At 41.7% G+C, this 14,675-nt stretch overlaps 1 protein-coding gene and 1 long non-coding RNA gene across 4 annotated transcripts in view; both read right to left on the reverse strand.

Moving 5' to 3' along the window:
- Positions 1-1,805: 1,805 nt before the first annotated feature.
- The window catches only part of LOC310741115, an 89,841-nt gene continuing 76,971 nt past the window's right edge, over positions 1,806-14,675 (reverse strand). Inside the window, exon 2 of the long non-coding RNA XR_014537841.1 lies at positions 1,806-2,144. This is a non-coding gene — a long non-coding RNA (uncharacterized lncRNA). The remainder of the gene's footprint in view (positions 2,145-14,675) is intronic.
- On the reverse strand, positions 7,127-13,649 carry LOC310741076 (FMR1-interacting protein NUFIP2-like). 3 transcript variants are annotated; one of them, XM_083568539.1, is made up of 5 exons: positions 12,632-13,649; positions 11,558-11,641; positions 8,863-10,398; positions 8,651-8,683; positions 7,127-7,704 (listed from the first exon to the last, which is right to left on the reverse strand). In XM_083568539.1, the coding sequence occupies exons 3-5, from the start codon at positions 10,247-10,249 to the stop codon at positions 7,652-7,654; spliced, it is 1,473 nt and encodes a 490-aa protein (XP_083424665.1). In that variant the 5' UTR covers positions 10,250-10,398; positions 11,558-11,641; positions 12,632-13,649; the 3' UTR covers positions 7,127-7,651. The 3 variants fall into 3 exon arrangements, with proteins under 3 accessions (XP_083424665.1, XP_083424666.1, XP_083424664.1); XM_083568540.1 differs by lacking the exon at positions 12,632-13,649 and adding an exon at positions 11,803-12,620; XM_083568538.1 differs by lacking the exon at positions 11,558-11,641 and having other exon boundaries at positions 12,632-13,648.

Genomic DNA, 14,675 nt, shown 5'->3' on the forward strand with positions numbered 1-14,675 from the left:
AACATCAAACTACTGATGTTGTCAATAAAGGGTGCTCGGAAATTCGAATATTCCTGATCGTTTTTGACTGCCTCTGTAGCCTATTTATTCGATCTCTCTGGTTTTATGGCTGTTTTATCATCCTTTTCACCTTCCCTGCGTTACATAAAGCACAAAGGAGATGAATCAATAGGGTGATTATTATATAATGATATACAACAGCAAGGATTTTGGCCACAACTTCTAAACCGAACATCTCTTCCAGGATTCTAGCATGCTAATCCCTGTACTAGCACTCTGATTTAGTTTTATATTGTTAGCTGCATCCTTCAAACACACACACACACACACCGAAATGCCAAGGGGCAGTCATGATGTTGTAAACAGCATTGAAACAGAGCCTTGGTTCTATATGTGCTTTAAAAATAAACTTGACATTTGGCTTGCCGGAGCCATGTTCATCTAAACCAGGTAAACAGCGCCCCCTACTGCACACACATATATACACACACATCACGTTTCTTCAGTGTACTGAAAAAAAAACAAAAAAACAAAGACAGGCCACAAGATTGCACTGATGATCAGTTCCAATGCACATTTTCTTTAATTATCAATGAATTCAGTACAAGTTCAGTTCAAGGAAATAGGTTTCTTCTATTTTGCCTGTTCAAATAACATTAAACAAAATACAGACAAAAGTTTGTGGACACCTTACATCAAGATTGCTGTATCTTATTTTTAAGCATTAAGTCACTATTAGCTCTTATAATAACCTCCACTCTTCTTGGAAGATGTTCCACCAGCTTTTGGAGTGTGCTTGTTAAGATTTGTGTTCATTCAGCTACAAGGGCGTTAGTAAAGTCAGGTACTGATGTATGGTGAGGTGTTCTGGGGTGCAGTCAGTGTTCCAATTCATCCCATAGGGTTGAGGTCGCTCAAGATCTTCGACTCAACCCCCTGTGAAGCAAATCTTCATGGTGCACAGGATCATTGTCATGCTGGAGCAAGTTCGGGACCCAAAGACATCAATCGTCCGCCTTCAACTTAAAGTCAGGTCTAGTTTTATCCATATAGTTTACATAACCAGGGCAGGTTTTTATAAGAATAAAAAAAAATATCATGATACACAACATGCTCTTCTTTCGGCTTCTCCCAATAGGGGTCGCCACAGCGGATCATCCGTCTGTCCTCTACATCTGCCTCTTTCACACCAACTACCTGCATGTCTTCCTTTACCACATCCATATACCTCCTCCTTGGGCTTCCTCTTTCCTGATAGCTTCATCCTCAGCATCCTCCTACCGATATACCCGACCTGATATTTTTTTTTATTGTTTTCTCGTGATCTCGACCTAACGACTGCATTTTCTCATCATCTTGACATAACATTGTTTCCACGTAATCAGTACTTTTTTCTGTGTATTCAGCATAAGAGCATGTTCTAGAGGCAGCATCACAGACTCACTCATTACATTGTGTAGAAACGGGTTTTTACGTTGAGATCACGTGAAATGATGGAGAAAACATCATCTGTTACCTCGAGATCAGGATAAAATAACATCGTGATCATAAGAAAACAAGAAAGACAAAAAAAAAAAACTTTATAGCATGATGTTTAACCACCACAAAATGGACAATAACTTAAAAAAGTGCAGTGTGTTAGTGTTTTATTCCTCTAGTACCACAGCAAGGACATTGCTGACTGCTGATACAATCATTACGGAAATCATCATTAATTACCTCTGCAAGCAACCTAAAAAAAATATATATAAAAAAAAAGAAACTGTAGAGCACATTCATGTTTGATAAAAGCACCACATACACAGTTTCAAATCAATTCAACATTTTAATGGGGACAGGAAGGTCGTGAAAACACTTCTGAACGTTTAAACATGGCTGTGGAAGCTGAAAACGACATTCTCATGCTTGTCTGAAATAATATCCAGACAGTTTCACAATTACAATTACAGGAGACGAGATTTCTTTTGAAGTGTAAAAAAAAAAAAATAATACAAAATAAATGCCTCAAGAATTCCAACGGCGTCGTTGTGCACAAAGATCGAACCGAGGCGACGTGGAAAAGAAATGGTAAGTCAGACTTGGCAGTTGGCGTGACGTGGCACTGTGATATTTACCTGATATGACACTGGCACGGTGAGTATCCTCTTAGTACACAAAACACAAACACACACTCACACCCCCTCCTAACAGCCATAGGTTGCTGAAGAATACACACGATTAGGTTTCCTTGACAAAACAAAGTACAAGACTGAAATCGAGCACTTTCACGTCACGTGTAATTCAAGAAAGCGGCACGCTGGGGATTCGCTTTGTGTTCCTTCGGCCTGAAGCCTGCGAGATGGAAGCAAAAAACGTGGGGAGGTCCGTGCGTTCCGCGACGGTTCCACCTGAAGTTTTGCGCGGGACATCGTAGGAGGGCTTGTAATTCGTTGCGAAGACGTCTTTGGATAATTGGAACACTAAAGAGATACAAACAGCATCATTGTCTTACACGTCTACAATACAGATGAAGGACACGGACACTGGACATGCTGGATGCATGGGACACAATGGCACATTTTGCAGTTCAATTTCCAAACCCAAATCATTTTAGGTGCTTCTTGAAGCGCCGTGAATACGCTCACGTGAGCGCGTGAAAACAGCTAGCTGAGTAGCTCATCATTCGTAAGTGTGCCATTAGCTTAATACAAGTATCAGGCATTTTCAATACAGTTGATTCATTATGTGTGTGTGTAAATATATATATATATAAAGAAATCCTGACTCGATTTTTCACTCACATCGTCTCGAACATTAAAACAGTACTGGGTGGTATAATGCCATGTCTCCTGTAAAGATTTTCCATTGAGACATTTCACATTTTTGTTTTAGACACTTTTCTCCAAGACAAAAATCCAATCCAAGCAGAAAACTGACAGATCAATGGATGATCAGAAGCCTAACAGCCACAGGGTTTGACAGTGTGTGTAATCCTGGAAACAAGCAGATATGGCATCTGGGATTTTATTTTTTACACGTAGTTGCCCGTAGAGAGAGAGAGAGAGAGAGAGAGAGAAAGAGAGAGAGAGAGAGAGAAAGGAAGGGGGGGGTGAGAGAGAAAGAGAGAGAGAGAGAGAGAAAGGAAGGGGGGGGTGAGAGAGAAAGAGAGAGAGAGAGAAAGGAAGGGGGGGTGAGAGAGAAAGAGAGAGAGAGAGAGAGAGAGAGAGAGAGAGGAGGGGGGGGTGAGAGAGAAAGAGAGAGAGAGAGGGGGGGGGGGAGGGGTTGGGGAATAGCACACCCTCCTTACTGGCTATAAAAACTACCAAAAAAAACCCAAAAAAAACCAAAGAGGTACAAACCTATGGTTACACGACCTCCCACTTTTAAGTTTGTTTAAAAGTTTCAAAGCAACAAAATGAATATTTATCCACCCCATGAGCCACAACTAAATTAGATTCTCCATCTGACACCTACAGCTCATCCCCTCAGAACAAAAAAAAGTAGAAAGAAAGAAAAAAAGAAAAAAGCTCAATTCCGCCAGCCATGACAGAGCAAAACAACCGTACTGCCTTACAGTCAAGTTTCAAATAATGATTTCAACAAATTCAACTACATAAAACATTTCCTCAAATGTGCATTCTCCCAAACACTGTGGTAAAAAGTTAGTCTAATATTAAAGTGTGTGTGGGAAATAAATGATCATTTAGCCTACTGTTAAAAGTTAATTTTCTAATAAAGGAAATCGATTCGGTGAGTAAAAAAAAAAAAAACAATAAAAGCCTTTGCCGAAAGGCTTGATGATGGATTTTAGTGATTTAGAGATTTAGTGTTGAAATTTAATCAAACACCAGATGAGCAACAATCAACCATCATCTCATAGACAGCGATTTTTAAACGTGTGGCAGCTCAGTAAAAAAAACACAAACAACAACATTTTAAAAGGAAGAAAAGAAAAAAAATGTGTATAAAATTAAAATCACAAGCTCATACATTAAAAAGTAAAAGAAAATAAAGACCGGACTGTTCAGCGAAAGACAGGAAATCACGGCACTGATTGTTTCTGAAGCGAGATTTTAAACACGATGATAAAAACGCACATTAAAATGATCTGAGAAATCAAACGGTTTGTTCAGGCACCTCTACGGGTTCCTTCAACATGGAGGCGACAGCGACTAGGAAAAACTTGCATATCTTAAGCTCTGGAGTCAAAATGCCATTGCACAATTTTTTTTTTTTTTTTAGCTTTCTTGTCCGTGCCAACCCTGCCCCCTCACTCGCTCCTACAGCTATGATGCGAGTGGGCATGTGCCGATATTAAACACAATAAATATAAACACTGCGTCGTTAATAAATTACTCAAGTCACAAAAAACGCATGGCCCGTGGGGGTGCAGAAACTTTTGAACGGTCTACGATAATGTCGTGCATTTCCAAGTCGTATTATTAGATGAAAGATAATCGGCACATGTCTAGACGCAGCCTTTCAAACACCATCTACATAGTGTATATAGCATTATTTCTGGATATTTGTTATTTATTTATTTTTGTATAAAATAACTGAAACTGAAAATAAGTGCTTTTAAAATATCGTGTAATGGAAATTTAACTATTATTTTTCTTCTATTTTTAACAGATCTATCCGCGTAAACAAATTTAATTCGTAGGACAAAAACATTTTATTTATATATGTATGTATATATATATATATATATAAAAAAAAAAAATTTAAAAAAAGAGAGAAAAAGGCAAACAACACTATTGCAGGTGTTGAAATGACACGCTGTGATTTTAAGACGTTTAACTGATCAAATATTGACACGCTTAATGTATTGTAACAAGATCGGCTCAAGCTACACAGGACAAGTGACGGGGGAAAGTTTAACGAAACAAACAAACAAAAAAAACAACGGAAGATATGTTTAAAAACAAACAAACAAACAAACAAAAAAATCCAATGCCTTCTAACACTCAATGAATTAATAAGCATTCAAAATAAAAACAAGCGAAATTATCTTTACGTATCGCCATCGCAACGGCGACGCATGCAAACGCTCGATACCGCGTTTCGCTCGCAGACAGGACCACCCGCGTCGGAACGAGCGTCCTGAACCCTCTGCGTCTCTCGCAGAGTTTTCAGCCCTTGTGCAAGAGAAAAACCGAGCCTCAAATCCAGAGAAAGCACATAAAAGAACCAGAAGGAAAGTCCTGCAATTGCATATAACAGGGCACACCAGGGAGTCTGTCTGTCTGTCCGTGGCAAACCCTGCTTAAAGCGGAAATGTCATCTTTTTAAAGGAGCAGTTTGTCTTCTTTTTTTTCCAAACAAATTTCGCAACCCGACCGCACCCCACCGAAGCCCGAGCAGAGCAGCTTCTAGTTGCCAGTCGAGTGAGATAAAAGTGTGGCGCTGTTTTCTGAGCCAAAAAAAGCTGAACAGAAGCTTAAAATCGAATAATCAAGCCAGATCCATTGCACAGCAATATTGTTGTAGCTTCTTTAGAATATACAGTAACCCAGAACTGAAGTTTAATGTTACAGTACTGTAAACATAAAACAGCAGTTTTTAAGATGGGGGTCTGTTGATCGCGTTTCTTCTGGGGGATTACTGTATACCATTAGGTCGCTTTCACTCGTTTAGTGTTTAGCAAGTTTCAACCGAACCTTCATTGGATTCTCTTCTCCTCTGTGTGCTTCTTTTAGCGCGACGCAACGATCAGGCGCTATAGCGTACCCCGAAAACAAGCAGCTTGTTGGCACGATCCGTTGACGAGAAAAGCGGATTGAAACACGAAGCTGCAGAACTGCGCGCAGGTGTGGATCGCCAAACGAAAAGAGAAACACGGACGATTTAATGTAACATTTGAACTTGAACTAAGTATGTGCACCTTTTCTTTCTTTCTTTTCTGGTTTTCCTGCCAAAACAACCACAATAGAAAGTACGCTCCCTCATCCACGTTTTGTCGGCTTTTGGTTTCGTTTTAATTACATCCTAAAAGAATGGATTTGATTCAAATTCCAACACACGGGTAAATTGAGTGTGAACAACAACAACAAGAAAAATTGTAAAAAAATACACGAGAAACTGCACCTTCGAAAGAAAAACCAAGACAGTGAGACAGAGAGGCTACATTACGCTAACTGCTACCCAGCGTTTGAAGCCTCCTGCCGGAATCGAACAGTAGGAGTATTGCCGAACAGCGAGTATACAGAAGAGTAACGCATGGTTTGTAATGGCTTTCCCGATTCTACCTGAGTATAGAGTTCATTATTCTCAAAAGCACAACAGCCCAAAGCCATTCAAAGCAGGAGTTAGTAACTCGTGTTTCAGATAGGCGTAGTCATCTTTAACCCAGTATGTGTACATAAAGTGCTATTACTCATGATGAGCCAAACACCTTTGCTTGGTTAGAAAAAAAGAGAAAGAAAGAAGGAAATAAAAAAAGAACACCAATAAGTAAGCTTGCTTGCTCAACCCAAGCCTAGTATATGGTTATCTATGCTCCAGCCTGATCTTTGGTCTGTGCGGCCAAGACAAAAAAAAAAAAAGAAAAACGTGACCATGATAACTCGGCACATTGTACCGTAGAGTTCTGGAGAAAGGCCTTGTTCATGAAATGTCACAGTAGATCTTGAGGCTTTAACACGATCCCGCCGAATACGGTTACAGCCTTAACGTTAGCTCTCACGACAGAAATGTGCAAAGAAATATTAAGGTTCGGGCGGGTTACAGTTCTACACTGGGAGCAACGAAAAAAACAAACAAACAAAAAAAAAAGTACAGTTTTGTCCGTCCACAGCCGCGTCTCAGCAGCGTGCGTAACCAAGTCGTTCATTATTTTTTTGCTGTAAAATGTTCAGCTTGGTCAGCGTGGGATGCCAACAAGTTTTCCTGATCCAAACGCTTGCATTACAGCCATTTTTTTATTTTTTTATTTCCCTCCCCTGCTCCGTAGGTTGCTCCAGTTCCATATTCTCAGGGCTGTCATATGTTTTCAAGTAAAAAAAAAAAACCCAACTCAAGGGAAGGACAAACATCCGTTCCGTGATAATTTGGGAATTAGTAATACTGAGAGCTAAATTAATTTTTGTGGAAAGTGAAAAATAAAACATGCGTGCGAACGGGATTTGGGGGGGGGGGGGGGGGGGGGTTTGCTGCAATGCTGGATCATGAATTTAAAAAGAGAACTGTTTCTGTTTAAGGCTTTTTTTTTCTCTTTTTTAAGCAGATCAAGTTCAAACTACTTTATTTCTCTTTTTCTTCCTTAGTAAGAAGGTCCTCATGGATTGTTTATGTGCATTGCATAAAAAAAAAAAAACCACACAAAACAAGCCTTTTTTTGATTTCAATGTGTGTGGGGGGGGAGAAATCAATTGATTGTGAAGCTCGTAGTTGTGTTTGGAAGGTTCCGGGTAGGTCGCAGCAGCTGAGTCGCATGAGCCGACGACTTATCCTTAGAGGGTTTTGTTATAGTGTTTGCGTGTAGTCCGACTCGCGGCAGTCTCGTGTGCAGAGCAAACCCGCAGAACTCCAAAGCTTTAGCAACAACATTCATCATCCCAAACTTCGGTCTCTTTATCATTCCGGTCTGGTTATTCAGAACAGAAAATTCACATAGAGGATCAGAACTGACTGTAGCACCCAAGGTGGAGATGTAGTACTGGTACTCGGCACCTCAATGATCAGGTCCGTCCATGACCTCCCCGTAATACGTCACCCTTTTTGGATCTACAAGAAAGAAGAACAAGAGAAAATTTATTCCAGTAAGTATATTATCCTGGATGGAATTCCCACCCTCTAAAGCCACCCCTTGGGGGTCTTCTTCAAAACTTATTTAAACTCCATCTATGGCTACATGTAGCTAGAGTTTCGCATTCTCAGTAATCGAAATGGCGCATCCGGCATTGTGCCTAATATATCTGATCGTCAATTGTGAGAACTTTTGGCAAAAACCCATACCTATAGTTTTTCCAGGCTTCCGATCTGCTGTCATTACGAGCGCGACCTCTAGAGACGCCACATGCTGTTTTACGTGCGAGACTGTGCGCTGCGCTATATTATATAATTCTTTTAACAATTTATATTTTATGAATTATTTTAATTAATTAATATATTCATACTTATTTCATATAGCACATGTTCAAAATTCAGTACTGGTTTTTTATTTTGTAATAAAGTTCAGTACTATTTTACACAATGTTTTTTTTTTTTTTTTATCCAGTATTCATTTAAAACAATCGGTCGATTAATCGATTATCGATACAGTTATAGTGTACGATCCAACCCAGCTCTTGGTATCAGTAAAATCCTCTATTAGTGGACCTTTATTTTAGAAAAGTTTTAACACTAATACATTTTGTAATGACCTCAAGTGCAGCTCATGACGATCTCGATGGGAGTGCCTGCGAGCTGTGTGTAATAATCATACAGTTCGAGTTTGGAAAACTGGGAAAGGGATATTTAAATTCTGATGTGAAGCTATCGGAAGTCACACGGCAATGCTGCTTGTGTTACTGTGCTTCAACACACACAAGCAAAGCCACGAGTCGAGTATACATTTTTTTAATTTTTTAATTTTTTTTATTTGCCTTCCTAAATAATCTTTAGAACTACGCCCCCTATGAGAGTGTAAGAAAAAAAATGCGGACAGTATTTAGAGAAAATAAACACTAACCTTGCTTGTGAAGAGTGAGGAGATATTCAAATTCTGCAGAAGGAAAGAAAGAGCAGGAGAAAACTGTCAAAATACAAAGCTTACATTTCACATCAATTCAGTATAATTTACTACAAAGGATTTTGGTTCGATTAACACCGTAACAGTATCGGAAATCCGATTCCAGCCACAGGGAGAAATTCCACAGGGAGAGATTTCCGGGTGAAGCTTACCTTTAGAGTGGTAAAGGACAGCAGCTCGCAGGTCAGTCCATCCCCATTCGTAAAATCGGTTTTGCTCTTTCACAGTGTGCACTTGCACGCTATTAAGCACAGAGTTCCTCGGCGGCTCGGCATCCAAATCCTCACACGAAGCGTTCGAGATCCTGCGCTCTGCTTTACACTCCTCCTGATGGCCAGGGCGGAAAATGGAGCAGGGTTTTACAGCCACGGCGGGCCTGTTAGTCCTTCTCTGTGCGTCCTGAGGCGCTGGGAGAGAAACGGCGTTCAGGGATGGCTGGATGAGGAACGGGAAGTTTCCACCATGGAACGTGATTTCCGAAATTTCGAACGGCACGGTCAGGTGAGAAACGGGCACCCCCTCTGGGCCTGCGTTGGGCTCGTTTATGAACGACAGGCCCCACTGGTTCTGGAAGATGTCCGTGAGAGCTTTCTGATTTGTCTGAGCAGCAAGGGGTTGCATATTTAAAGGTTTGTGCGGGTAAACAAAAAGACGCGGCTCCGAAGCGGACGGACAAAACGACGAGCTGCAGCCGTCACCCGGAGCGCTCTCAACATTCTCTCCGGCCTGGTTAGCCGAGGCAGAAGGCGCGACTCCGTCACCGTAAGGCGAATCGAATGACGTTTTCACAGAGTAACTCCCGTTAGCATCTAGAGACGCGGAGATGTTTGCAAAGCTAGCAGACGTGATCGTTTTTACAGCGGACATGGGAACATGCGAGAGTTTTCCATGCGTTTGCGCCGTCTCAGCGCTCGCTTTGTTGAGGTTCTCCTTCACTTTGCTTGCATAACTGATTTTCGGGACGATCTTGGCGCTGCTGTTGTCCACCGGAAACACAGGAGGTGGCTTGAACAAAGTCCACGAGTCCTCTTTAGAGTTTACTGAGGAGACCAGTTTGGTTTTACTGACCTTCTCATCAGTCTTTTTACTAACAAGACTAACAGATGTCTTGATGTCAGAGTTTCTCTGCTGCACCTCGGCCACAGGGCTTGTCTCCTGAACGCCCGTCCTGCGAACCCCGGTGTGCACCTCCGATTTAAGGTAAGCCCGGGTGCAATTCGGCCGAGAGTGCATCGATTTCCCAACCGCCTCCTGGCTTGAATTGTCCAGCTCCTGTTTAGAAAAAGGCCTTGATACCTTCTCCCGACTCGCGCTCTCGGTGCCTTTCATGCTGCTGCGTCTCGCTCTCCTCTTCCTAGGTGTCGTGTAGCCGCTCTCTGAGCCACTGCCGTCGTTGTCGACAGACTTGTTTAAGTAGCCGTTCGTAATGTAACCGGAACTGAGGCCCACCTCTCCGTTTAGAGATAACACGGGCTCTTTTTCGTGCATGCTTTTGACCTCGTAATGCTTTAAAACAGTGCTTTGATGATTTCCGTCCATATTTCGAGCACAACCGAAACTGGGAATCGTTCTGCTGCCGCCTGTATGAGTCAGCAAATCCGCTTTAAACGCACACTCAGTGAATTCCCAACTCCGGCATCAGGAACGCTCTCGTCCGCAGTCAATCAGGTTGAATCCAATTAGTTGACCTGAAAGACATGAAACGTTTGCAGAAGCTCTAAAAACACAAAGTGCCATGTATCCACTGAATAAATAAAAAAAAAAAAAAGCAAACGCAAGTACACACACACACACAAACACACACACACACACACACAGAGGTTCAACAGTAAACTCTGGTGAACTTTGAAATCTTCCAAGGCCACCATGACTGAGCAAAACGTGACTATCCACCAAGAACTAAATGACTCACACAGCAAAGTCTGAGCCAAAGACGATCTATATATAAGCTTCCTGAAAACCCTCCATGGCCTCTGTGTACAGATAACCAACACTCATAAACCTGCATGCTGCTTTTACGATCATCATTCAATAAAATCTAATTTAATATGCTGCCTGGTCTAAATAAAGTTCTTCATTTACAACTTCTATTCATAAACAATTGTTTCGCAGAGGGGAAGTGAAATTATACAGCAGTTAGGAAACTGAAACAAGGCTGATTCTTGGCTTAAGTAATTTTTCAGGATTTTTTCCTATTAAATGAAATGATTGAGGCTGGACATAAAAAGCTAAACGGTTTCACGCATGCGCAAAGCAAATCTGATTTCCGGTACGGGGTGTGTGGCCACAGTGACACTGCGCTAACTATTTTCTTTTTTTTGTATACGCCTGCCACTGTTGTGTATGTTTTTAAGTTTTAAAAAATTATATTAATAATAAAAATAATTAAAACTCAAAATGCGAGACGGAGACAAAACTTGCAGTCTGCCAATTAATATGCTCCTGAGGGAACTCAGATTTTAACTTTTAAAAAAGGATTGCATTCCGGAAGCCCTGTACTGAAAAACGTGTAATATATCACACACACACACACACACACGTGTATTTAGAATTATGCATAAAATTACATGATATATAGTGTATATAAATATCAGATTTTTATATTAAGCTATATTACTGTATTTTCGAAATAGATTTAATAGAAATATATGCGGCTATTTATTATAAATTATTATAATTCTAAGCTATAGTTATTAGCACGCACGCACGCGCGCACACACACACACTGCTAATGAGGTCATGACACGTTCCGATTCCGGCTGAATCGCAAACGCCTTTCTTTCGGACATTTAGTGCACTACATAGCGGGCGAAGACTCTTCATACAGACTGTACGAAGTGCACTTACATAAGGGAAAGTTGTTGATTTGAAAATCGGCCACTGTCGTTAAGCAGGTGGTCCAGGCCCAGTATGGAAGCACACTGGTTATATCTGGAAGGTAAAATAGAAACCTGGACGATCAGAATTACGAGCTAAACGAGTCCTGAATTCACTTTTATACTTGTTTAATGTTTAAATCACGAAAGACTACAGGCTGTTTTATAAATGGAAGTTATATGCCCCGATTCTTGAGTAGCAAACGGTTCGCTCACGTTCGCTTCAATCTCCGAGCTTCCAAATGACCACTGTTTCGTGCACGACACCAAAAACACAAGACTGTCAGCCCCCACATGCGCAAGATTTCTGTCCACATGTTTGTCAAAACCACGGAGGTAAAATGAATCACCAGCGAACTTCTTGGCTCTCATTTGGGACTTTTAGGTTTTAACATGGCGGATAGGAAAACGAGCAAACCCGAGGCACGTCATGTTAAACTTCACACCCGTATTCCCACATAAACCCCGCCTCCCGCCTAAGGATTTGCCAGGTGAGCGCTCACGTGACTCCTCGGTGCACCAACCAGATTGCAGAACGCGTCTACGCACGGACTTCCTGACTAATCGCAGAGCAGGGGGCGGGGCCTAGCGGAATGCGGGTAGGGGAAAAAAACTACACTTCAGCAAAAATTCCAGCGAGCCCGGCGTTGACGTTAGGTCCCCGGATGAACGTTTGGATTATTAGTATTTTTTTAAAGCCATATATAAGTTTATATGAGATTTGGAAAATGTTTGAAGAAAGTTTTCTTGAAAAATGGGTTCGACATGTTGTATTTATTTAGTATATAATAGTATTAATTGATTATTCCGGTTTCCAGAAGAAAAATGTTTCGCCGCTATGGTTAGACGAAACCTCGCGAGAAAACTTTTCCGTTATATGCAGCGACACTGTTTAGAAGAGCATCGTGTCTTGGGGGAAAGAAAAAATAAGGATACATTTCGAGTCGTTCACTTTTTCGTTTTCAGAATAGAGTTAATTTGGCCTGATTGTCAGATCTCTAATACAGGACGGACAGAATGCTAACCGCGGCTAAGCTCCACTTACCTGTTTTCTCCTTCTGCGTTTCCGGCAGCTTGAGCTCACATTAGCGATGAACAGCATTGTTCAGATGTCTCTCGGAGAGCCGTATGATTTCCACCGGTCCATGGCTGTCCTGCGGGGTGATTGTGGTGGTTGTGTGCCCGCTGTGTGTGGTGCTGCTGGTCGCCCATTGAAACCGTACACGCCAGTAAAAGTGGCTTTGACTCGACAAGTCGCCCCGCGCGGTTAGTCCACGCTACTGCATGCCGACCCTCCGCCCATGTGGAACAACAAAAGGGTCATACTTCACCACAGAACACAACGCGTGCACTCGTTATATTATATTTTGCGTGGAAAAAATAAAGAAATAAAGACGTTTGGACTTCTCACGTCTTCTCCTGTCTTTTCGTGTCTTCTCACAAGACCGCAAACATCGTTTTGGGAATGGCGTACAGCCGAAGTTAAGAGCAGCTTTTGGCTTTCCGTAACACATGTAAAGCTGTTCGTGGGCACAGTAAAGGAAGTGTGTAAACCCTATTTGGATTGAATGAGTTCACAGAGCAGCGTATGGAGTAAATCTGTGTACATCATCTGATCTCTGATCAAACTCTCACATCCACACAACTATTAAATGACCACGGGGACAGAGGGTTTAGAGACGTTTGCGTCACACAGGCATTTATTTAGACATGGTGTCTGACCTGTCTGAGATAGGAAAACCAAAGGAGTAGTCATCTATCTTCACCACCTCTTCTCCCTTCAACTGTGCCACTCCACTGTCCTCCCTCTTATTCACACATGTACTCTGTATTACTCCTTTTGACTTTCATTCCCCTTCTCTCCAGCGCATACCTCCACCTCTTCAGGATTTTCTCAACTGCTCCCTACTCTCACCACAAATCACAATTTCATCCGCAAACATCATAGTCCAGTAAAACTCCTGTCTGACCTCGTCTGTCAATCTGTCCATCACCACTGCAAACAGGAAAGGGCTCAGAGCCGATCCTTGATGAAGTTCAACCTCCACCTCGAACCAGTTTGTCGTTTCTACTGCACACTTCACTGCTGTCACACTTTCCTCATAAATGTCCTGCACCACCCTCACATACTTCTCTGACACACCTGACTTCCTCATACAATACCACAACTCCTCTCTCCATCCTGTCATATGCTTTCTTTAAATCCACAAACACACAATGCAACTCCTTCTGACCTTCTCTATACTTCTCCATTAACATTCTTAAAGCAAATAATGCGTCTGTGGTGCTCTTCCTCGGCATGAAACCATATTGTTGCTCACAGATGGTCACCTCTTCTCTTAGCCTGGCTTCCACTACTCTTTCCCATAACTTCAAGGTGTGACTGATCAACTTTATTCTCCTGTAGTTACTGCAGGTCTGCACATCTCCCTTATTCTTAAAGATCGGTACCAGCACACTTCTTCTTCTTTCCTCAGGCATCTTCTCACCTTCCAAAATCCTGTTAAACAAATCTTGTTAAAAACTCCACTGCCATCTCTCCTAAACATCTTTATGCTTTTACCAGTATGTCATCTGTGCCAACCGCCTTTCCACTCTTCACTCTTAAAAGCTGCTTTCACTTACTCCTTACTAATCCTATCCACTTCCTACTTCACCATCTCCACACCATCCAACCTTCTCTCTCTCTAATTTTATTCATTCATCAGTTTCTTAAAATACTCCCTCCATCTTCTCAACACATTTCCATCTCCATCCTTTATTGCTCTAACCTGCAGCACATCCATCCCAGCTTGGTCCCTCTGCCTGGCCAATCGGTACAAATCCTTTTCTCCTTCCTTAGTGTCCAACTTCTCATACAGCTCCTCATATGCCTTTTAATTAGCTTTAACCACATCCATCTTCACCTGCTACTGCATCTCCTTGTACTCCTGTCTATTTTTCTCATCTCTCTGTCGATCCCAATTCTGTTTCACCAAACTCTTTCTCCTAATGCTCTCCTGCACTTCCTCATTCCACCACCACGTCTCTTTGTCTTCCTTTCTATTTCCAGATGTCACACCAAGTACCTTTATAGCTGTCTCCCTTAT

This window comes from Silurus aristotelis (assembly GCF_946808225.1).
Source record: "Silurus aristotelis genome assembly, chromosome: 18".
In the NCBI taxonomy this organism is placed as follows: Eukaryota; Metazoa; Chordata; class Actinopteri; order Siluriformes; family Siluridae; genus Silurus; species Silurus aristotelis.